At 47.9% G+C, this 24,659-nt stretch overlaps 1 protein-coding gene across 1 annotated transcript; it reads left to right on the forward strand.

The window, feature by feature from the left end:
* The first annotated feature begins 866 nt into the window (after nt 1-866).
* ST3GAL1 (ST3 beta-galactoside alpha-2,3-sialyltransferase 1) lies at nt 867-23,950 on the forward strand. The gene is made up of 6 exons (XM_060243204.1): nt 867-1,173; nt 4,517-4,713; nt 9,558-9,737; nt 15,965-16,010; nt 19,881-20,000; nt 22,811-23,950. Exons 1-6 carry the CDS (start codon nt 871-873, stop codon nt 22,982-22,984), a joined length of 1,020 nt encoding a protein of 339 aa, XP_060099187.1. The 5' UTR covers nt 867-870; the 3' UTR covers nt 22,985-23,950.
* Nucleotides 23,951-24,659: the final 709 nt, after the last annotated feature.

Raw genomic sequence — 24,659 nt, forward strand, 5'->3', positions numbered from 1 at the left:
TCTCTAGCCATAGCCCTTTTCTGGTTTGTTTGGGGGGTTTTTTCACTTAAGATTTCTCCTCCCACGCTACCAAAGTGTCCTTGACAGAGCTAATAATTTCCTCTTAGATCTGCCAGGGTGAGAAAAGGGAAAACTGCCGCACTCACTTTGATTAAACCTTCAGAGGGACGAATTAGCAGCTCTCTGGCAAGAGTTAGGACGCCCGAGATTTTGGGGCACCCCGTTAGAGAAAGCGGAGAAGAAAGAGGCAGGCCCCCGTTGGTCTCTTAAGTTGCTCAAGGACATGAAGAAGGGTGTTCCCCCCCCCCCCCGTTTTCTTTGAACAATGGAGGTCATTAAACTCAGAGGGTTGGGGAGCTAAAAAAAAAAAGAGTAAGGACTCTTTGTGCCTAGATGCAATTGGCTCACCATTTGATGGGTAAAGAGTTCATGCATGGAGAAAGTAAATGGAGAAAGTGGAGAAAGAAGTACTTTTCTCCCTTTCTCACAATACAAGAACTCGTGGGCATTCGATGAAATTGCTGAGCAGTCAGGTTAAAACGGATAAAAGGAAGTACTTCTTCACCCAAAGGGTGATTAACATGTGGAATTCACTGCCGCAGGAGGTGGTGGCAGCTACAAGCATAGCCACCTTCAAGAGGGAGTTAGATAAAAATATGAAGCAGAGGTCCATCAGTGGCTATTAGCCACAGTGTGTATATGTGTGTGTGTGTATATATAATTTTTGGGCCACTGTGTGACACAGAGTGTTGGACTGGATGGGCCATTGGCCTGATCCAACATGGCTTCTCTTATGTTCTTAAAAAAAAACCCTTGCCATTTCCTCTTTTTTTTCCCTTAACTCAGCCATCCTGTTTCACGCAAGTCAACATGCTGGCCATCAGGAAGAGGAGCCTGAAAATGTTCACGCTGGCCTTACTCTTCGTCATCACCATCACCTCCTTCTTGCTGAATTACACCCACAATGCCGTCACGGCTGCTTGGGACCCGAAGCAGATTCTCGAGCAGTTTCGGAAACTGGTGGCGTACCCCCGGAGGCCCTGTGGCTGTAACACCTGCATCTCCGAGCAGGGGGTCTCACCTTGGTTCGACGAGAGGTTTAACCAAACTATGCAACCCATCTTGACTGCCCGGAATGCCTTCATGCCTCCCGAGAGCTACAAGTGGTGGCTGGTAAGTTGGGAAGGAGGGGGAGAGCGTTTTTTTGCGGGTGGGTCTTCCGCGGGTCAGCGCTGTCCTTTGGTGTGGCAGTTAAGTGCCAGCTTGGTGTAGTGGATAAGAACGTGGACTCTTATCTGGGAGAACCAGGTTTGATTCCCCACTCCTCCACTTGCAGCTGCTGGAATGGCCTTGGGTCAGCCAGAGCTCTCATGGACCTTCTTCCCCTGTAGTGGTTAAGTGCATGGATTCTTATCTGGGAGAACCAGGTTTGATTCCCCACTCCTCCACTTGCACCTGCTGGAATGGCCTTGGGTCAGCCATAGCTCTCATAGACCTTCTTCCCCTGTAATGGTTAAGTGCACAGACTCTTATCTGGGAGAACCAGGTTTGATTCCCCACTCCTCCACTTGCAGCTTTTGGAATGGCCTTGGGTCAGCCATAGCTATCACAGGAGTTGTCCTTGAAAGGGCAGCTTCTGGGAGAGCTCTCTCAGCTCCACCCACCTCACAGGGTGTCTGTTGTGGGGGAGGAAGCTAAAGGAGATTGTAAGCTGCTCTGATTCAGAGAGAAGGGTGGGGTATAAATCTACAGTTGTCTTCTTTCATAAAGCTGCAGTATCCTAGAGCTGGAAATCCAAATTGCAACGTTCCTGATGGTCTTCAAAAGGACAGCCCTCCCATCCCTAAGGAATTGATTCCATCAGCCAGGACTGTTTTTTGCAGCAGGAACTCCTTTGCATATTAGGCCACACCCTCTGATGTAGCCAATCTTCCAAGAGCTCACAGGGCTCTCCTTACAGGGACAACCTACTGTAAGCTCCAGGAGGATTGGCTACATCAGGAGAATGTGTCCTAAAATACAAAGGAGTTCCTGCTACAAAACAAAAGCCCTGCCAAAAGCAAATTACTTGGTTAGGTGCTTTTGCCTGCAGAAGGGTTGTCCCTGCAACTGGGGGAGGGGGCTGTGCCTCAGTAGTAGAACATCTGCTTGGCATGCAGAAGGTCTGAGGTTCAATTCCCGGCCTCTCCATTTGAAAGGCTCAGGTATTAGGTGATGGGGAAGACCTCTTCCTGAGGCCATTTCCTAGATTTTATATGAGTTCGCGACCACATCATTTAAGTCTGTTGCAAATTAGACTTTACAGATATCAGGCCTATAAAAGCAGAGGGTTGATGCTCTCCGGTATGTGTAGACGGTAGCCCTAATCGACTTGCTCAGTACATGAAGAAGAAGATATTAGATTTATATCCCGCCCTCCACTCCAAATCTCAGAGTCTCTGAGCGGCTTACAATGTCCTTTATCTTCCTCCTCCACAACAGACACCTTGTGAGGTGAGTGAAGCTTCTGCTGATACCGAATCCCCACTAAAGCTTCCTCACTTTAGGATAAGGTTTTATAGTTTTAGGATAAGGATTCATAGAAGTCGGGAGGACCTGACATTCTGTTATGACCCAATCTATGAAACCACACTTAGAGAAATAGGGTTTTTGTTTGGAAGTGCCCAGTCCAAACCCAGACTCATCTGATGATAGATTAATCCAGGGAATTTTTTTGTAGCAGGAACTCCTTTGCATATTAGGCCACACACACACACACCCCCGATGTAGTCAATCCTCTGAGATCTTACAGGGGTCTTAGTATAGGGCCTACTGTAAACTCCAGGAGGACTGGCTACATCGGGGTGTGTGGCCTAATATGCAAAGGAGCTCCTGCTACAAAAAAGAAAAGGTCCTGGATTAATCCATCCCCAGTTTTGCACAGTTTGCCCTCAACAATTCATCTTCTTTGTTTTTGCGTATCCTGCTTATTTAAAACAATGCCGGGCAGCAATTAAGGTTATGGCAATCAATACAATGAAAGCATCAAAGCGGACGTCTCATAGTGGGCCAGTTTGGTGTAGTGGTGAATTGCGCAGACTCTTATCTGGGAGAACCGGGTTTGATTCCCCACTCTTCCATTTGCAGCTGCTGGAATGGCCTTGGGTCAGCCATAGCTCTGGCAGGAGTTGTCCTTGAAAGGGCAGCTGTTGTGAGAGCCCTCACAGCCCCACCCACCTCACTGGGTGTCTGTTGTGGGGGGAGAAGATATAGGAGATTGTAAGACGCTCTGAGACTCTGATTCAGAGAGAAGGGCGGGGTATAAATCTGCAGTCTTCTTCTTATAACATTTTGGGGTCCCACCATTTCTGTTCCCGCTCGCTCAGCCTTCTTGACTGGAATGGAAATGGAGGTCTACAAACGGGAGTGACCGCTCCTCAAATCTCTTTTGTGGGAAGCTGCCCTTGAGAAGTTTCTCAGGCGCCTGGTTTTCCAGATGTCCAAGGAGGCCTGTTAAATCTGTGCTGACAGTAACAAGCCAGCCAACCCAGCAAAGAATCAATGCCATTAAAGGCAGTGACCGAATTTTTCTTATCGCTTCTGACTTTTACCAGCCGCCTTTTTTTTTTACTGTGGATTGTAACTGGGCTTGGAAAACATCTGCCAAAGGAATCCTGGCTCATTAACTAAGATTCAAACCAACTAATAGGGAGGGGGGGAGATAACCATGATAAGGAACACAATAAAATCAGCTAAAGCTACCCTGTGCCAGATGTGGCTTGTTTTATAAGCTTATTCTGTGGCTTGAGAGTACACACAACACTGATGGGGGGGAAAGCAATGCAATTCACTGCAACAGGAGGTGGTGGCAACTACAAGCATAGACAGCTTCAAGAGGGGATTGGATAAGCATAATAGCAGAGGTCCATCAGTGGCTATTAGCCACAGTGTATTGTTGGAACACTCTGTCTGGGGCAAGTGGTGCTCTGTATTCTGGGTGCTTGAGAGGGGCAACAGTGGGAGGTCTTCTAGTGTCCTGGCCCCACTGATGGACCTCCTGATGGTGCCTGGTTTCTTTGGCCACTGTGTGACACAGAGTGTTGGATTGGATGGGCCATTGGCCTGATCCAACATGGCTTCTGTTATGTTCTTAAATACTTGTGGCTTTCTCCAGTGTAGTTCTTCTTTCTACCTGCCTCTTTTTTTTTACCTTGCCCTTCCTGGAGTGCAGGCAACCACACAGGGCTCTCCTTTCCTGTTCTCTTCTCACAACAACCCTGCAAGGTAGGTTAGCCAAGAGAGAAAGAACAATCAGAGATCACTTAGGAGACACTTCTGAGCAGCTATACTCCAAAGTGAGTCCTGTATTCCCCAGTGGGGATCCCCAGGAAAGCATCTTTAAGACTGCAAGCAGGGGGGGGGGGTCTTTTTGTAACAGGGGCTTCCTTGGATATTAGGCCACGCACCCCTGATGTAGCCAACCCTCCAAGAGCTGGCGCCCCCTGCTGTGTAGTGACTTTTCTGTTCTTCTTCACAGAAATTGCAAGGGGAGAGAAACCCAAAGTATATGAACGAATCCATCCGGGAACTGTTTGAGATCATTCCCGGAGACCCGGAGCCAGTTCTGGAGAGAAGCGGGTCACAGTGTCGGAGGTGTGCTGTGGTGGGGAATTCGGGAAACCTGAAGCATTCTCAGTACGGCAAAGAGATTGACGACCATGACTTTGTCTTCAGGTGAGTGGCACGGAGTTCTTTAACCTGAGCACGTGATCATTTATATCCTGCCCTCCCCAGCCAAAGCAGGCTCAGAGCAGCAAATGCCAACAGGCAAGTTTAAATTCTGGGAGGCAGAATTTGCCATTTTAGTACATAAGAACACAAGAGAAGCCATGTTGGATCAGGCCAATGGCCTATCCAGTCCAACACTCTGTGTCATACAGTGGCCAAAAAAACCCAAGTGCCATCAGGAGGTCCACCAGTGGGGCTAGAAACCCCTCCACTTTGCCCCCCCAAGCACCAAGAATACAGAGCATCACTGCCCCAGACAGTTCCATAATATGCTGTGGCTAACAGCCACTGATGGACCTCTGCTCCATATTTTTATCCAATCCCTTCTTGAAGCTGGCTATGCTTGTAGCCACCACCACTTCCTGTGGCAGTGAATTCCATGTGTTAATCACCTGTTGGGTGAAGAAGGACTTCCTTTTATCCATTCTAGATTAAACTGCGGGGGGGGGGGGGTTACTGTTGATTTTTTTTTTAATGATGTAACCCGCCCTGAGCCTGTTCTGCAGGAAGAGTGGGCTAAAAATGGAATAAAATAAATAAATAAAAAATAAATGCACAAACCAGTTAAAAGTAGGTGCAGTTACGACCTTTAAAACATTTAAAACAGTCAATACACTAAGCACGAAGTATTGTTTTCATAAAGGCAGTGCGCCAGTCTTTCCATTATGAGTTCCAACGTAAGTTCAGATCGCCGGATATAGTTCAGATCACTTTAAAGACAGCTAATGTTAACATTTCACATGTGACCAGACAGGAACCCCAGAATTTAATAATCAAAGGCTTGGTGGAAGAGCTCCAGCTTACAGATGCAGTGGAACAGCGAAAGATCTTACAGGGCCCTAACCTCTTTGGCGGTGTTCCTTCTAAGCTGAGTTAGTGTGAGCTGGCTCACAGATTTTTCGTCTCCAGCTCACAGAGGTTTGTCTTAGCTCATGAAGGCTGGCCCCAGAGCTCACTGATTGATGCAGCAGCTCACCACTTGTAATGGCGGTAGCTCACAAAGTAGAATTCTTGCTCACAAGACTCTGCAGCTTAGAGGGAACATTGCTGTTCAGGGGGCTCATTCCACCAGCGTGGGGCTACCACCGAGAAGGCTGCCAACTCTGGATTGGGAAATTCCTGGAGATCTTGGGGATGGGGGGAATAGCCCAGACTAACCTGATCTTGTCCAGTCTCAGAAGTTAAATGGGGTCAACCTTGGCTAGTATTTGGAAGGGCGACCTCCAAGGGATACCAGGGTCATGACGCCAAAGGCAGGCAAAGGCAAGCCTCCTCTGAAATGTCTCCTGCCTTAAAACCAAGTCTAGCTCGCCACCTAGTGTTGCAAAAGGCTAAAAGAGCAAGACCTTCTGGCTGCCAGACAGTCTTTGGATCTCCTGGCTGAAAACCAAGTCTGGCTTGCCACCTAGTGGTGCAGAAGGCTAAAAGAGCAAGACCTTCTGGCTGCCAGACAGTCTTTGGAACTCCTGGCTGAAAACCAAGTCTAGCTCGCCTCCTAGTGGTGCAGAAGGCAAAAAGAGCTGGAACTTCTGGCTGCCAGACAGTCTTTGGATCTCATGGCTGAATTGCATACACTACCATATGATAATTATTTATTATTATGGGGGAGGAGCCTAGGGAGGGCGGGGTTGGGGAACAGAGGGACCTCCGCGGGGACGTGACATCATAGAGATCACTCTCCAAAGCAGTCATTTTCTCATTCCACTGAGCCGGATGGGAAGTTCTTCTGAGCAGGGGTGGAATTCTAGCAGGAGCTCCTTTGCATATTAGGCCACACACACCCTGATGTAGCCAATCCTTCTAGAGCTTACAAAAAAGAGCCTTGTAAGCTCTTGGAGGATTGGCTACATTAGGGGGTGTGGCCTAATCTGCAAAGGAACTCCTGCTAGAATTCCACCCCTGCTTCTTATATATAAGAAGAACTCTGGAGGAGCTGAGCAAAGGTCTGTGTAGATAAGGGGTCCCCAACATAGTGCCTGTGAGTGCCACAGCACCCACCAACACTTTTCCTGGCACCCTGTCAAGTGTTTTGAGAAAGTGGGCGGAACCAGTGGGGATTTTTGCCCAGCATGGCTTCCGATTAGCCAGCTGAAATCTGATTGGCTGTGCAGATTTTTTTTTTAATTGCGTTGGCAGCAGCTAAGAGCCCTGTGGCGCAGAGTGTTAAAGCTGCAGGACTGCAGTCCTAAGTCCTGCTTACATGACCTGAGTTCGATCCCCGGAAGCTGGGTTTTCAGGTAGCTGGCTCGAGGTTGACTCAGCCTTCCATCCTTCCGAGGTCGGTCAAATGAGTCCCCAGCTTGCTGGGGGGAAAGTGTAGATGACTGGGGAAGGTGATGGCAAACCACCCCGTAAAAAGTCTGCCGTGAAAACGTTGTGAAAGCAACGTCACCCCAGAGTCGGAAACGACTGGTGCATGCACAGGGGACCTTTCCTTTTCCTGGCAGCAGCTGCCACCATGGCATAAGGATCTCAGCTGCGCGACTGAAGGCAAACGGTGTGAATGCAAGAAAAGACCGCACCACAGGCTGGAAAAGTGTGGGGATCTCTGCTCTAGAGAACAGGGGAGTTAACGTTTTGCTCGTGAGCCAGGTCCCCAGTGAGAAGCGCCCCTCCTGGACTTCTTTATACACTTGCAGAGAAAGAAAACAGGCAGTTGAATCTTAACATTTACACCAGGAGGAAGGAAGGCACATTTCACCCATTTTTCTCCTCCCAGTGCAAAATACACATATATGTACAATATGTTGCTGAGGGGAGGGGGTGGAACTTTGAAACTCCAGGGGCAGCATTTCAGGGATGGTCACAATAGTATGCAAGGGGAGGGGGGAAGGAATGTTCCATTGCACAGAACTCCCCTCATGTTTAGTTGAACGCAACTGCCTTTTTTCTCTGTTGGGGGTATTAATGGGCTTTCCAATTCTGAGTTGGGAAATTCTGGGAGAGCTGGGGGGGGGACATGGGAGGACTTCAGCAGAGTCCACCCTAGGGGTGTGCGAACAGCATGAACCAAACCAAACAAATACCTGAAAAAAATACCTAATTGGTACATTTAGGGTACTGATTCAGCCGAACACAGATCAAAGGATCTGATTCAGCTACCGATATAGCTGAGCCTATATAAAAGTTGGAGGTTTTTTGGCTTTTATTCGGTTTAGCTATTCCGAGGTGAGGATCAGCTGGAGTGGTGGGAGCTGAGCACTCAGCGGCGGGCTCCTCAAGCCTGTAGGCTCCTCAAGCCAAGTCCGTGTGCAATGGGGAGAAACCTCCTCACAGCACACAGATCCTGGGGGTGGGCATCTTCTGCCCTGTGGCTTAAATTGCTGGGCAGGAGAAGGCTCTCAGCCAGGTCTGGGTGTGGCAGCAGGAGACCTTCCCACTGCATGTAGATATTAAGGCCGGCTTCTTCCTGGTGGTTTAAACCACTGGGCAGGAGAGTCCCAGACAAGTCTGAATGCGGGAAAAATTTGGCAATCCCGAATATTTCCTGATTCGGGATTCGGGAATATCGGGGAAATACCAATATCAAACTATACGTGTTGGGTTTCAATCGTGGGATTCCAGTTTGTTCCTCTTTTGGTATCTTCTAATCATCCACCAAAAATGGGGGGGGGGGAGGTGCACACCCTCCAAAGCAGCCATTTTCTCCATGGCAACTGATCTATGTTGCCCGGAGATCAATTGTAACTCCAGGAGATCTCCAGGTCCCTCTAAGGTTTGAAACATTCCGGGAGGAGAAGCTGTTACGATCAGGGCAGCATCACTGGGAAGGCAGGGATAATCTCTCCCTCTTTCCCAGCTCAGCTCATAGTGAAATGTGCTTTTTTTTTGTAGCAGGAATTTCTTTGCATACAGAGCCGGCATGTGGGAGTTGGCAAAATAGGCGATTGCCTAAAGTGCCAGCTCCCAGCAGGGGCTGAGGGAGGCGCCCCCTCACCACTTGCGCCATGCCTGAGCCTCCGCCGCCATTTTGGCTCTGAGGGATCCAATCCCTTGGAGCTAAAAGAGCCGCGTTTCCCTCCCCTTGCGTCCTCTGAGGGCACAGGGGAAGGGAAAGGCCAAGTATTATTTCAGCTCTGAGGGATCGGAGTTTTCCCCCGATCCCTCAGAGTTGAAAGCCATGTTTCCCTCCCCCCCCCCCCCATCCTCTGAGAGCAGGGAAAGAGAAAGGCTGAGTATTGTTTCAGCTCTGAGGAAGTTCCCCTGATCTCTCAGAGCCGAAAGAGTGCCGATAAAAGGCTGGAGACAATCGGAGGTGATTTCTCGTTGCCCACCTCTGCATGACGATCCTGGATTTCCTTGGCAATCTCACATCCAAATACTAATCAGGGCTGACCCAGACAGTGGGCTAGCCTGGGCAGTGTTTCCCTTCTGTCCTTATCAAAATGGCACCTTCCTGTAGCTGCTTTTTCAGGCCAAATTATCCGTGTTGCGTTTCAGTCACGGGATTCCAGTTTTGTTCCCATTTTGGTAGCTTCCAGTCAGGGCTCACTTTGTAGCAGGAGCTCCTTTGCCTATTAGGCCACGCCCCCCCGATGTAGCCAATCCTCCTGGAGCTTCCAGTAGGCCCTGTACAAAGAGCCCTGTAAGCTCTTGGAGGATTGGCTACATCAGGGGGTGTGGCCTAATAGGCAAAGGAGTTCCTGCTACAAAGTAAGTCCTGCAATCATCCCCCTATTTTCAAACGAGCGACAGCGATGTCCCACGGCATGATACCAAGTCCTGATAACCCTCTCGTCGACTTTGACTGACCTTTTCTCCTCTTCACTATCTCCTCTTTTCCACCCAAGAATGAACAAAGCCCCAACAGCCAACTTTGAAACAGATGTCGGCAGCAAAACCACCCACCACTTTGTCTACCCGGAGAGCTACCGAGATCTGGCAGAGGACGTCCACATGATCCTCATCCCTTTCAAAACCCTGGACCTGCGTTGGATCGTCAGTGCTCTGACCACAGGCACCATCAACCAGTAAGCAGAACCTGAGAAAACAGAAAAGGAGTTTTGGGGAATTTCTTGTTCTAATCTCATGGCGGGGCAAAGACACCGTGACGTGATTTCACTCCTTCACGCATCATCTCAACGGAGAGCCCAAGTGTTTGCCGTGGCTAGTTGCCACAGAGACATCTTTCACTAGTGGTGGAAAGTTCTGGCTTAATGGCGACCCCGTAAAGTTTTTGGTTGTTTTTTTTTTAATTTTAAATGTTATTATAACCAAAAACAAGCCATTGAGTACAAATCAGAATGATAAAAAATACATAACAAATCCTTACACTACAGATTTGATTCAAACATTTCACATGTACAGGATAATTTCCTTAAAATAATAATGAAATCCAACGTTTCGGGAGACAACTTTTCACTTTCCGTAGCAGTAGAATTCATATAATCTAGATAAGGGAGCCATTTTTCCTGTTGTGGTATTTTTGTATGTTGGCGTTTCCATTAGTAGTAGTTGTGTTGAGATCTTATCTTGTACAATTGCGTCCCTCACCTTCATATACCATTCCTCTACCAAAGGGACTTTAGTACTCTTCCAAACTTGAGCTACCAAACTTTAGCCAGCTAACAGTAACATTGACATAAGTTCCAAGGATAAAGGAGGAGACCAACTTTAACACCGGAGATGAACAGAGGTGGTTTGCTGGTGTCTGCCTCTGTGTAGTGACGACCCTTGGTGGTCTCCCATCAAACTAGTAACTACATCCGACTCCGTTTCGCTTAAGACAGGGGTGGCCAAACTTGCTTAATGTAAGAGCCATGTAGAATAAGAACATAAGAGAAGCCATGTTAGATCAGGCCAATGGCCCATCCAGTCTAACATTCTGTGTCACACAGCGGCCAAATATACACACACACACACACACACACACACACAGTGGCTAATAGCCACTGATGGACCTCTGCTCCATATTTTTATCTAACCTCCTCTTGAAGGTGGCCATGCTTGTGGCCGCCACCACCTCCTGTGGCAGTGAATTCCACATGTTAATCACCCTTTGGGTGAAGAAGGACTTCCTTTTATCCATTTTAACCTTTCTGCTCAGCAATTTCATCGATGAGCATCAGATGTTTGAGAGCTGCAAGAAGGGAGGGAGGGGAGGGAGGGGGAGAGAGAGGAGGAAAGGAAGCAACTTTAAATGCATTCTCCAAGCTGCCAGCTGAGTTGGCTTGACGTGATTTAGAAACAAACGCCTTCTCCAAGACGGCCGATGGGGCAGTGGGGGCTTTGAGAGCCACACAATATGTGTGAAAGAACAACGTGTGGCTCCCGAGCCACAGTTTGGCCATCCCTGCCTTAAGAGGTCTGATGAGATCAGGCAAGGCTGAGCCATTCAGGGCAAAGTCCCTTGTGCTGCGGGTGGGAAATGCCATCAAGTCACAACTCGGGGGTTGGCCTAGATGACGGGAGGTTCCTTCCAACTCTATGACTTACGGTGGCCCCATAGGATTTCAAGGCAAGAGATGAACAGAGGTGGTTTGCCGTTGCCTGCCTTTGCGTAGCAACTCTGGGCTTCCCTGGTGGTCTCCCATGCAAGTACTAACCAGGGGCAACCCTGTTTAGCGTCTGAACTCAGGCTAACCATGGCTTTTCAGGTCAGGGCCATGTTTTGGTGCCTGAATTGTACATATGAACATATGAAGCTGCCTTATACTGAATCAGACCCTCGGTCCATCAAAGTCAGTATTGTCTACTCAGACAGGCAGCAGCTCTCCAGGGTCTCCAGCTGAGGTTTTTCACATCTATTTGCCTGGACCCTTTTAGTTGGAGATGCCAAGGATAGAACCTAGGACCTTCTGCTTACAAAGCAGATGCTCTACCACTGAGCCACTGTACCCTCCCCAAGCCACTGTCCCTCCCTATGTAACGGTGCCATTCGATGTGGCATCTACCCCCATTCTGTTGGATCCGTTGATGGGTGGGCAGAAAGGACGACGTACTCAGCTCAGTTCCGCTGGTTCAAACGGAAGCATGAGGCTTGTCCACAGAGCCCATATATATAATTCTAACGAAATAATAACAGGCAAAGAGGCAGTTCAGAGGGTTTCGTTACATTTCATTTTGAAATTGTATCAGAGGAAATATAGAGTGTGACCTGATATGGGTACAATAAAACATAGCCAGCCCAAGCAAGCAAAAAGCAAGGAGTAAATATAAATGTGTAAGCAGGGCTTTTTTTTTTGAGCAGGAATACAGTTGTGTCTGGCTTGGTGTCACGGGTGTGTGGTCTAATATGCAAACAAGTTCCTGCTGGGCTTTTTCAGAAATGCTCCATATAATGCTGAAAAATTTAACCCTGGAACAAAAGCACTCTTACTCTTTTGGCCCTGTTGATTATCAGAATAAGAGTGTGGCTGAATGGTCTCAGGGTCCGCACGGAACAGATCCGCCTCACCTTGTTTTGCATTTGCGCTCTTCGCCTCCTGGTCCTTTCAGTCACAAATCGAAATTGAACTCTGCCCCTGCCCGTCTCGATCCCTGTGCCCTTTTGAGAGCACAAGAGCGCCACTCCAGAGAAACAGCCCATTTGCCGTTTGTCCCCTCTTCTGGCTGCTCGCCGGAGAAGCCAGCCTCTGTGTTGTATTTCTTTGTCCTTTTTAAATTTCCTGGCGAGAACTTGATGGGCCGTGACTTATGGGGGGGAGGGCGCGGGGAGAGAAACTAGCATTGTGCTGAGACTCCTTGGAGATTAGATCTACAGCTACTTTTATAGACTCAGTAAATGGACAGCGAAAGGTTGGAAGGATGGGCAGAAATAAAGATCAGGTGAAAAGGCGGGGGAGAGTAGAGGGGGAAACTTTGCAGCTTCCAATAACGTGAGCCAGCCAGGTTCCTGAGGTTAGATAAACAGAAGAGAGAACATTCCGGGCTGTCTTTTCTTTATCTTCCTTTTTCTGTCAACACTCAAGCTTTGCTGCTTAAAGGATGGATTTCGGGGAGTCCCGAATCCCTCCTCACCCCTAACGTCACGGGTATCATCCAGCAGGCTTTTCTCTGGCGCCAGTACACCCATATTCTCCAAAGTGCTCACTGTCGAAATATGTGCACTTTATGGGAAAGGGAGACAAACATTTCCTCAAGCCGCAAAATATTTTGCCTGAGGTGCCAAGAAGATAAGATTTCGCCTCAAGAAACACGATCGCTATGGGAAAGATGTGGGCCTTTCCTGTCAGGGCCGGACTTTCTCTGCTCCGTTAACCTCAGACCCACACATTCCCTGTCCGCCAATTTCCTGATCTGTGTGGGTTCAGAAGCATTTGGAATGAGGCATTATTGCCATCTGACAATTCGGTGAATTGAACAGATCGTGAGAAGGAGGCCAGAAAGGGCTGCGTCAGTGCTTCGTTCTCGTGGCCCTTTCTTACACACTCAGGGAAATGCTGATTGACCCTTGGTTGGTCAGCAATTTTGTCCCAGGCCAGTTTGGCAAGGGATCCTAGATGTTATGCCATCTTCTGGGCATGGAACAGGAGTCACTGGGGATGTATGTGTGGGGGAGAGGCATTTTGTGAATTTCCGGCATCGTGCAAGCGGTTTAACTAGATGACCCTGGAGGTCCCTTCCAACTCTATGATTCTATGATTTGGTGATGTCTGAATATTTCGCAATCAAAACCACACATTTGTGTGCGTGTCTAAAGTGCTCTGAACTTACAGCTGACTTATGGTGCCCCTGTAGGGATCTTTGACTTTAGAAAACTCATACCCCAAAATCTTGTTGGTCTCTACTGAACTTGAATCTAGCTATTCTAAGGTTCGGGTCGTGAGTGCTGGGAAGATCTCCAGCTGAAATCCTAAAAGCGTCTTTCCTCATCAGAGTAGGCAACTGTTGACTTTGACAGCATGGATGATCTAACTGGGGGTGGAATTCTAGCAGGAGCTCCTTTGCATATTAGGCTACACCCCCCCCCGATGTAGCCAATCCTCCAAGAGCTTCCGAGGCTCTTTTTTTTGTAAGCTCTTGGAGGATTGGCTACAACAGGGGTGTGTGGCCTAATATGCAAAGGAGCTCCTGCTAGAATTCTAAGCTCTTGGAGGATTGGCTACATCAGGGGTGCGTGGCTTAATATGCAAAGGAGCTCTTGCTAGAATTCTAAGCTCTTGGAGGATTGGCTACATCAGGGGTGCGTGGCCTAATATGCAAAGGAGCTCTTGCTAGAATTCCAAGCTCTTGGAGGATTGGCTACATCAGGGGTGTGTGGCCTAATATGCAAAGGAGCTTCTGCTATAGAATTCCACCCCTGGATCTAACTCAGTTTAAAGCAGATTCATGAGTTCATGTGTTGCAAGCAGGGCTTTTTTTTGGAGGAGGAGGATCTCCTTTGCATATTAGGCCACACCCCCTGATGTAGCCAATCTTCCTGGAGCTTACAGTAGAGCCTGTACTAAGAGCCCTGTGAACTCTTGGGAAATTGGCTATGTTGGGGGGTGTGGCCTAATATGCAGAGGAATTTCTGCTACAAAAAAAAGCGCCGGTTACAAGGCAAACCCTGTCCTCTGTTTCTGACTCACCTTCACAAGAATCCTGTGTCCCTTGAGGTTTCTGGCAACGTACAAGCTTTCCTGGCACTCATCCTAGGTGGGCGTGGAGCAACACTCCCTCTAAGCTGTGGAGTCTTGTGAGCAAAAATTGTACTTCGGGTGCTACTGGCATTCAAGTTGTGAGCGAGCAATTTGGCCACTGCATCAATGAGTTTGCTCTGGGGCCGTCTTTCCTGAGCTAAGACAAAAATGTGTGAGCCAGAGGCTAAAAAACTGCGAGCTAGCTCTCGCTCGCTCAGCTTAGAGGGAACGCTGGTGGTATGGAATAAAGGGAGCGGTAATTGACAGAGCCGTTCATGAGTGGATGATAATTTACCATGCGGCATGTTCTCTGAATGTTGTTTTCCCACTGGTACCGGGAGTAAAGGGGTCGCTTTGATCTGACTGTCTTTGAAAGCCCACCCCCCCCCTGGAAAAGGTCAGTGGGGAAAAGGGAAAGTAAATGAGATGGAGCAAAGGAAACGTAAGGCTGCTTGGAAGGGCGACCCCCAAATCGAATCGATGTTTCTAGACTGGAGAAGCGAACAATGAAACGTTCTTCAAAAGTCCGGGTTCTGAGGATTGTGTTTGAGAATTGAGAAACGCTTGATTTGGTGAGCATCTTTATCAGAGTGGAAGAAGGTATCCATCTCTCCTCGGCAGAGAAATGAATTTTGGCAACCAGAGAGCTGCCGAAATAGCTGTAGCCTGGAGGTTAACCCGGTGGCGCTCTTAGAGAAAAGTGTGCAAATTCATCAAAACTTTTCTGACAACCTCGCCTCTTCCCTTTCTCAGAAGCAAACCTGAGTGCTCTACGGCAGGGGAGGAAAGGCAGGCTGCAAGCTGGGGAGAATGACAGTTTGTGGCAGATCCCTTGAAGGAATGTTTGTGAACATTCCGTGTCTTAGGGTTGCCAGGTCCAATTCAAGTAATGTAAATATCTAAGAACTTTAAGCATGGAGCCAGGAGACATTAGGGGTGGAGCCAGGAGCAAGGTTGTGGCAAGCATAATTGAACTCCAAAGTGAGTTCTGGCCATCACGTTTAAAGGAACCGCAGACCTTTTAAATGCCTTCCCTCCATTGGAAATAATGAAGGATAGGGGCACCTTCTTTTGGGGCTCATAGAATTGGACCCTGTGGTCCTGCCTTCTTGAAACTCGGACGGTGTTTTGAGGAGAGGCATTGGATGCTATGCTGCAAATTTGGTACTTCTACCTCAAAAAAAACATCTCTCCCAGAGCCCCCTGATACTTACAGATCAATTCTCCATTTTGCCCTATGGGAATCAGTCTCATAGGGAATAATGGAGGGCCCGGCAGACGTTTCCCTCCCCCCACACACACACTTTCTGATGACCTTGAAGCAGGGGGAGGGCCTCCATACGGAGGGATCCCCTGCCCAAACCTGGGGATTGGCAACCCTGCCATGGTTTCACAGGAGCTTAGACAGTAGCTAGAGGGGGTGGCATGCTGAGTGAACTGCTACCCAGTTGTTCCTCTCCTTTAACTTTGCAAATCTAGATGTCCCCCCCTTTAATTTGGCATTTCATTTATAAACAGTGTCCTCATCGGAATTGGGATATCGTAAATAGGTTGGCATGTGTTTTTTTGTTGCTTTTTTGTATATGAGCTATACGTTTGACTTTTATTAAAACCACCGTTTTCTTCTTTAACAGCACGTACATTCCGGTGCCACGTAAAATCAAAGTCAACAAAGACAAGGTAAGCGAGCGCTCTCTTCCCTGCGTATGAAATCTCTCTTTTATAACTACCGAGTCTTCCTGTTCGGTTTCCGCTTAATTTTTTTTCCAAATCTTGTGTAACAGAGCAAGTATGCAAAAGCTCCTCTCTCAGCGGAAGCAGTGGGCGCCAAGATTCTATGGATCAGCTTAGAGGACCAATCCTGGTTAAAGCCAAAAATAACATTTTTTGCATGAAGGAGATGCAATGACATGAGTGGATGGATAGGGTTGGATCCTGCAAACTCTTGCAGAAGACCCTGAGAGTCTTAACATCTTCCCCACCTCCACACCTTCAAGCCTTTTCAAACCCTGAAAAGTTTATTTCCAAGTTCAAGGGACCCTCGTGGTCTAATAACCGTGGGAGTTGGGCTGCTGTAGATGCAGGGCATTTTTTGTAGCAGGAACTCCTTTGCATATTAAGCCACACCCTGCCGATGTAGCCAATCCTCCTGGAGCTTACAGAAGGCCCTGTGCTAAGAGCACTGTCAGCTCTTGGAGGACTGGCTACATCAGGGGTGTGTACCTAATATGTAAAGGAGTTCCTGCTATAAAAAAGCCCTGAGGCCACGCCCCCCCCAATGTAGCCAATCCTCCAAGAGCTTACAGGGCTCTTTGTACATGGTTATCTGTAAGCTCCTGGAGGATGGGCTACATCGGGGGGGTGTGACCTAATACGCAAAGGAGTTGCGGCTACAAAAAAAAAAAGCCCTGTGTAGATGGAAAGGGGAAACAATCATCCCGGTTGCCTCTTGCATAATATGTTTCTCTCCCTTGTCTCTTCCCGTTTCAGCAGCCCAACTCACATGGCTGCTGGTCAACGAAAGTCTCTCTACACCAGGATGAAGTTGCTAGGGGTTGTAAAGGGTTTGGGGAGGGGGAAGGAAGAAAAAGGGAAACATCCCGTGCTCCTTATACCCACAGATTGCAGGATGCAACCCGATCTTTTTGTCATCAAGTCATAGCAGAGGTCAACCAACGTTCCCTCTAAGCTGTGAGCAAAAATTCTACTTTGTGAGCTGCTGGCATTCATGTGGTGGGCTCCTGCGTAAATTACTGTGCTCCGGGGGGGGGGGACCATTTTTCCTGAGTGAAGACAAAAAGGTGTGAGCTGGAGGCTAAAAACCTTGTGAGCTAGCTCACGCTAGCTCAGCTTAGAGGGAACACTGGTCACCATGACTTCCAGGTGCAGACACACATACAAACACAGAGTACAAAAATACCCCCCAAAAAAACCCAAAACGAAAAGAAACAGAGAACAAAAATTTATGGCCCAAATGAAATAACAAAACAAACACTTGGGTGGGATTGTATTCTGGGGGAAACGTCATGCTGGAAATAAATATATAGAAATTGGAGATGGAAGGGTTGACTGTCGGATCTGCTAGCGTTTGTGGAGTGACAAATTTAATTAGCCAAGATGCTGTTGTTACCTTTGAATGAGGGAAGGGGTGAGCGAGCTCTCTTGCATTGGACGGTTCCCAAGCATGCTAGTAATTGCTTTACGTCCTCTCTCTGGAGTGGAGGAAGCGCTTCACAGCGCTGGGACTCCTGTCTGCCCCCCGGATTGCAGAAAAAAGTACGCACAGCCCTTCTGGAGTCCTGGTGAAGGGATCCCATCTATGTGCTTAATTGCTGATCTGAGAAACTCCTCGTGGGGTAATAGTGCAGGGCAGGGTTTGTTTTTGTAGCAGGACCTCCTTTGCATATTAGGCCACACACCCCTGGTGTAGCCAGTCCTCCTGGAGCTTTAGGGCTGTCAAGCCCCTGGGCAAGGTGGGGATTCTCCCGCCCTGGAAGTTCTCAACCCCGAGGTCTCCGGCGTGATAACCTCACCTGCAAGTGATGTCATCATGCCGGTGACATTGTGCGCCAGCAGCTCTAGACATGTCCAGCAAAACTCTATGGTTTTTCCAGGCACTCTAGCAATTTGGGAGGGAAAACTCTGTGGTACAACTCTATGGCCAGAGGACGCAGGGGACTTGGCAACCCTATGGAGCTTACAGGGCTCTGAGTGCAGAGACTACCTTGACCCTTTCTTTTCTTTTTTTCCAGTTTGGTGTAGTGGTTAAGTGTGCGGACTCTTATCTGGGAGAACCGGGTTGATTCCCCACTCCTCCACTTGCACTTGCTGGGATGGCCTTGGGTCAGCCATAGCTCTGGCAGAGGTTGTCCTTGAAAGGGCAGCTGCTGTGAGAGCCCTCTCCAGCCCCACCCACCTCACAGGGTGTCTGTTGTGGGGGAGGAAGGCAAAGGAGATTGTGAGCCGCTCTGAGACTCTTCGGAGTGGAGGGCGGGATATAAATCCAATATCTTCTTCTTCTTCTTCCTTTTTTACAATGGTTAGAAGCTAATTCTATCATAGAGGTTTTGCCCACAAACCAGAGTGTCATCCTCAACGTGCTTCTGTCGCTTCCAGATGATGTAGGCAAGTTCCCGCGATTTCTGGCTTCTTCCCTCCTGGTCCCAGGAAGTTCACCCCCATCCCCTGCCTGCTGGTTCGATGGGCCTGGCAAACCTAGTCCAGCTCGCAGCCCCTAAATGCTGCAGTTGGTAGCACGGTTTTGTCTGCGTTGAGGTTCCTACAGACCTCCCGAGATGCCGTAGGAGGGATTCTGAAGGTGCCAAGACCCCCGAACCTGGCGAATTCTCCAGCCCGGGATTTGCAGCCTTCCAGCCGTCCCCACTGCCAGCGGGTGACTTAGTGCTTCTCAGTGGTATTATGGAACATGCCGTGTGAGGCTCTTTCCAGTCATTGCGTCCGCGCACTACGGTGTCTTTAACATTTCATGGAGAATTAGCCAGCCGACCTCAAGCCCTTTGGATCAAAACTTACTTAAAAAAAAAAAAAATCAGCTTTTCAGAATGTTTTGCAATCCCCGATTTTATTTGAAACTTGGCCAGAGGAGGACTTGCAGATGCAGAAGGTCTAAGCTATGGCTGCATCGCCACCTGCTGCAAACATTGGGAAGTACACGTAAGCCCTTTGGGTGGTATTATTTATCAAGGGTGGAATTCTAGCAGGAGCTCCTTTGCATATTAGGCCACACACCCCTGATGGAGTCAATCCTCCAAGAGCTTACAAAAAAGAGCCTTGTAAGCTCTTGAAGGATTGGCTACATCGGGGGGTGTGCCCTAATATGCAAAGGAGCTCCTGCTAGAATCCCACCTGATTATCATCATCATATTAGGCCACGCCCTTCCTATGTAACCAGTACTCCAAGAGCTCACAGAGTCTACTGTAAGCTCCAGGAGGATTGGCTACATCAGGGGGTGTGGCCTAATATGCACAGGAGTCCCTGCTACAAAAAAAACATTATTGTTGTTGTTTGTTGTTGTTATTATTATAATAGAAGAAGACTGCAGATTTATACCCTGCCCTTCTCTCTGAATCAGAGACTCAGAGCGGCTCACAATCTCTTTCACCTTCCTCCCCCACAACAGACACCCTGTGAAGTGGGTGGGGCTGAGAGAGCTCTCCCAAAAGCTGCCCTTTCAAGGACAACTCCTACGAGAGCTATGACTGACCCAAGGCCATTTCAGCAGCCGCAAGTGAAGGAGTGGGGAATCAAACTCTGTTCTCCCAGATAAGAGTTCACACACTTAACCACTACACGAAACTGACTCTCCAGTTGTTGTTGTTATTTACAAGGATTTCAAAGCAGGGTACAGGCTTCTCCTCTTCTTCTGCCTTGTCTGACCCTCACAACGACTCTGTGAGGTTGATTAATTGGGAGTCAGGGAACGGCCCACAATCACCCAGCCAAACAGGAGAATTCCAGGAAGCTTTGTCTGATCTCAAAACAGGCTGTTGATGACCAAACTATGAAACCTTTTGCTGCTTTCCATGCAGATCCTGGTTTATCATCCCGCCTTCATCAAATATGTTTATGACAACTGGCTGCAGCATCATGGAAGATACCCGTCGACCGGCTGCCTGTCAGTTATATTTGCCCTCCACCTCTGCGATGAGGTATGTGCAACTCTTAAATCTTGGTTCTCCCGTGGGAGATGATGGAATGGAGGAGCCCTGAAGTGGCAAAATAGACTTAACTCTTTCAAATCTCAGCTGGTGGATCCACACCTTTGAATGGTCCTTTGCATTAAACACAAGCCCGCTCCATGCAAGCAGAAAACTGGCATCAAGAAACAGGTTCTCTTTAGTGCTGCCTTTCTGCTTGCAGGGAGCTCTCAGCGACTTATGATTCTGACTGGGCACGTGAAGTAGTGCAGTCCATTCTGTCACTTCTGGTTTCTTCCTCTTCATTGCTCTGTGCATGCATGACCTAAGCCTTGATTTCCTTCCGGAGCTGAAAACACACACTGCTGCAACATTGGCCTGAGAACTGTTGTATTATTGGTTATTTGTTAACTGTCTGCAGCACACATACTAGGGAGAAAGTCTGACTGAACTCTGTGGGAGTTGGTGGTGGAAAGTGTAGTCTAGACCAATGGTTTGACTCAGTAGAAGACAACTGGTTTCATTTGTTCCCTTGGACAGCCAACAACTAGAGAGCAACTCATTTGCTATGAGGGCCAGATCTGACATAGATATCACTTTTTTCAGACTGGGCCATGTATGCCGTAAAATGTAATGCTACGTACTGGAGATATTTTACCACTGACTGGTGGTGGCTACAAGCACAGTCAGCTTCAAGAGGGGATCAGATCAACATATGAAGCAGAGGTCCATCAGTGGCTATTAGCCACAGTGTATTGTTGGAACTCTCCATCTGGGGCAAGTGATGCTCTGTATTCTTGGTGCTTGGGAGGGGCAACAGTGGGAGGGCTTCTAGTGTCCTGGCCCCACTGGTGGACCTCCTGATGGCGCCTGGGGGTTCTTTTGCCACTGTGTGACACAGTTTTGGACTGGATGGGCCATTGGCCTGATCCAACATGATTTCTCTTATGTTCTTATGACCCATGTCCCTCATCTGCAAAACTCAGAGCAAAACGAGCCCTCTTTGCCTCTCATGGTTGCCAATTCTGGGTTGGACAATCCCTGGAGATCTGAGGAAGACCTGAGGGGAACTGCATTTGGGGAAGGGGAGACCTCAGCAGGGGGCATAATACCCACATATAGGCCCTTCCGGACCACATTTGGTCTGGTTTCCCCCAGTTGCTTGCAGGCCAGATAAGAGCTCTAGATTGGGCCAGTTTTGGCCCTTGGGCCGTACATTTGACATGTCTGAGCTAGAGGGAAGGGAGTATGATTTAATGTAGGAAAATAGCATGAGACTCAAGAGGTCTTTTGCATCATCTGCTACCTGATACTTTTTAAGCTGGAGATGCCCAGGTACGTTAGATATCTCTCCTTTAGATGTGTGGCCCCTTTCTGAACTGTGTCCAACCCCGCTCAGCTTCTGAGATCAAGCTAGTCTCAGCCGGGGCTTTTCTTCTGCCGGAGAACACAGGAGTGCAGCTGTACCTGGGCTGGTCAGGGCTCCAGCTGGCCGAACTCACCATGCGGCAGCCACATGCTCCCAGGCAAGGGGTGTGGCCTAATATGCAAATGAGCTCCTGCTGGGCTTTTTCTACCAAAAAAGCACTGGTCTCGGCCAGTCATCTTGTGGTGACGGAAAGGGAAATAAAAGACCCGGCAGTAATCTTGTTAGAAAAATGGTCGCATACTAGAATAGAAAACAGAAAAAGAAGAAATCATATCAATCCCTATTATCTATTGCTAAGATTCTTTTGGCTTATATACACTAAGATTCCACCAACTGAAAACTGGAGGAGAACAATTTGAGATTATGTTATTCTTCGTAAACGTGCATATTCCAGTTATAATGTTTTACCCCTGCTATAGGGAGAGCCAGTTTGGTGTAGTGGTTAAGTGTGTGGACTCTTATCTGGGAGAACCGGGTTTGATTCCCCACTCCTCCACTTGCACCTGCTGGCATGGCCTTGGGTCAGCCATAGCTCTGGCAGAGGTTGTCCTTGAAAGGGCAGCTGCTGTGAGAGCCCTCTGCAGCCCCACCCACCTCACAGGGTGTCTGTTGTGGGGGAGGAAGGTAAAGGAGATTGTGAGCCGCTCTGAGACTCTTCGGAGTGGAGGGCGGGATATAAATCCAATATCTTCATCTACCTCACAGGGTGTCTATTGTGGGAGGGGGGAGGTAAAGGAGATTGTGAGCTGCTCTGAGACTCTTTGGAGTGGAGGGCGGGATATAAATCCAATATCTTCATCTACCTCACAGGGTGTCTGTTGTGGGAGGGGGGAGGTAAAGGAGATTGTGAGCTGCTCTGAGACTCTTTGGAGTGGAGGGCGGGATATAAATCCAATATCTTCATCTACCTCATAGGGTGTCTGTTGGGGGGGTGGAAGGTAAAGGAGATTGTGAGCCGCTCTGAGACTCTTCAGAGTGGAGGGCGGGATATAAATCCAATATCTTCTTCTACCTCACAGGGTGTTTGTTGTGGGGGAGGAAGGTAAGGGAGATTGTGAGCCGCTCTGAGACTTTTCGGAGTGGAGGGCAGGATATAAATTCAATATCTTCATCTACCTCACAGGGTGTCTGTTGTGGGGGGGAAGGTAAAGGAGATTGTGAGCCGCTCCGAGACTCTTCAGAGTGGAGGGCGGGATATAAATCCAATATCTTCTTCTATATGAAAAAAGTTATAGAATTATGGTATCTTATTATTACATATTTAACAGAGCAAGGAATCATACCTTCTAATCCAGTTTATAACAATTTGATTTACTTTTGATACTAAAAAAAAATATTTGGATGCAGTTTTAAGGGTCAAGGGTCTGAAGAATCCTTGTTTCTTTCTCTTCAGGTGGATCTATACGGTTTTGGAGCAGATACCAAAGGTAACTGGCACCATTACTGGGAGAACAATCCTTCTGCCGGGGCATTCCGACAGACAGGAGTCCATGATGGAGACTTCGAATCTAACGTAACATTGACCCTTGCCTCAGTTGACAAAATACGCATCTTCAAGGGCAGATGACCCCCCCCCCCCCCCATCTCAGAGAGCGCTGTGATTTCTGTTAGCAGGGATTATCGACAAATTTGTAAAAAAAAAAAAAAAGGGCACCTGGAGCAAAGTGAATCTGAAGCTTCAGCGGATGGAGCCATAGAATCACCACCGGAGTTGGAATTTGTGAGCTGTATCGATTGGCACCGTGTACCGGTTTTGCTTTCTTGGGTAGAACATGGAAGAATCTTTCGAAGGTGATGGGGGAAAGGAACTGTTTCTTCGTTGCGGTGCGAAGGAAGACTCTGGGTAACATTTCAGTCTTGTCTTGAGATTTCATCTCGTGCAAGTGGAAGTAAAAGAACGGCTCTGTGTCTTCATAAGGTTTGCTGAAACCACATTTTCGAAGTTTCGGTGAGAAAAAACAAACGGGCGAAAGAGATGCAGAAACAGCTTGCAGGTTTCCAGTCTGACAAGAATGGAGGCAAGCACCCTCTCAGTTCATGATTACCTCAAAAGAGCCTGGATCGCTCTAGATCTTTTCTCTGAAGCAGTCTCGGTGGGGCTCAGCTCCCATTTTGTCTGTCTCTATTTGCTGGCATTCAGAAAATTGTATATGAACGAACCCTCTCCATATCCAGTTATTAATTCTTTTTATAGACATATATATTTTCTTCACAGCCATAAGTTAACGGGGAGAAGCCTCAAGTGAAAATCCATGACGGTGGAACCAACTAGCCACCACCATTTACTTTTCAAAATGTATTTCTGATGGCTGATCTTCTCCGAACTCTTGTGTAAAGGACTGATTTTTTTTTTCCCTATATCTGACATGTGCCTTTCTAAAATGGGCAGAATCAAACGGGGAGGGGGGGTTTCTCTCACAGACCGAATTCCCTCAGTCACACTTTTTTGATACGAAGATAACTGACCAAAGTTCAAGCCCACTCATGGTATCATTTTGTATCGGCAGTCTTCTTACTTGAAAAAAAAAAAAAAGGTTCAAAACAACCATTTCATTTCCTTTGGTGAGGTAAACATTTTGCCTTATTTTAAAGACTGGGGAGGGGGAAGATTCACAGGTTTTGTGCTTATATTTTTTACAGCTGTGATAAACGATTCCTGATGGAAGAAATGACTGAAGAAAAAGGCCCCATTTTGGGGTGGGAAAGAGCTTGAGGGATGGCGTAGGAACAGGCAGCTCTTGTATTAAAAAATGAGACCCGTGTTGAGAAAAAGAAAAGCTTAACAGAATAACTCAGTAGGAATGCTGTTGGATCAGTGGTCTTTTAAAAGAATGGCTGGTATTTAATCAAAGAAAAAGAAACAACTATCCACTGTCAGTGAGATATGACTGTCCAAAGAAAGCACTGTGGTGTGGCAATAGGGCACGGGTCTTTAACATGGTGACCATGAGCTCCCACTAAAACTTTGCCTGGCACCCGCTGGATGTTCTTAGAAAGTACGCCGGGCCAAATGGAGCTTTTGCCCAGCAGAGTTTCTGATTGGTTGTTGAAGATCTGATTGGCTGTGCAGATTTTTGAATCGTTGCTTCGGCAGCAGCTGCCACCGCAGCATGAGGATCTTCTGTGGATGACTAAAGATAAGCTATGTATATGCAAGGAAGTATTTTTAAACGATATGTTCATTTAAAAAAGATCATTTTGTTGATCAGAGCTTCGGCCTGAAACGCTGAAGAGTTACTATT

Source organism: Heteronotia binoei, chromosome 7 (assembly GCF_032191835.1).
Source record: "Heteronotia binoei isolate CCM8104 ecotype False Entrance Well chromosome 7, APGP_CSIRO_Hbin_v1, whole genome shotgun sequence".
Lineage (NCBI taxonomy): Eukaryota > Metazoa > Chordata > Lepidosauria > Squamata > Gekkonidae > Heteronotia > Heteronotia binoei.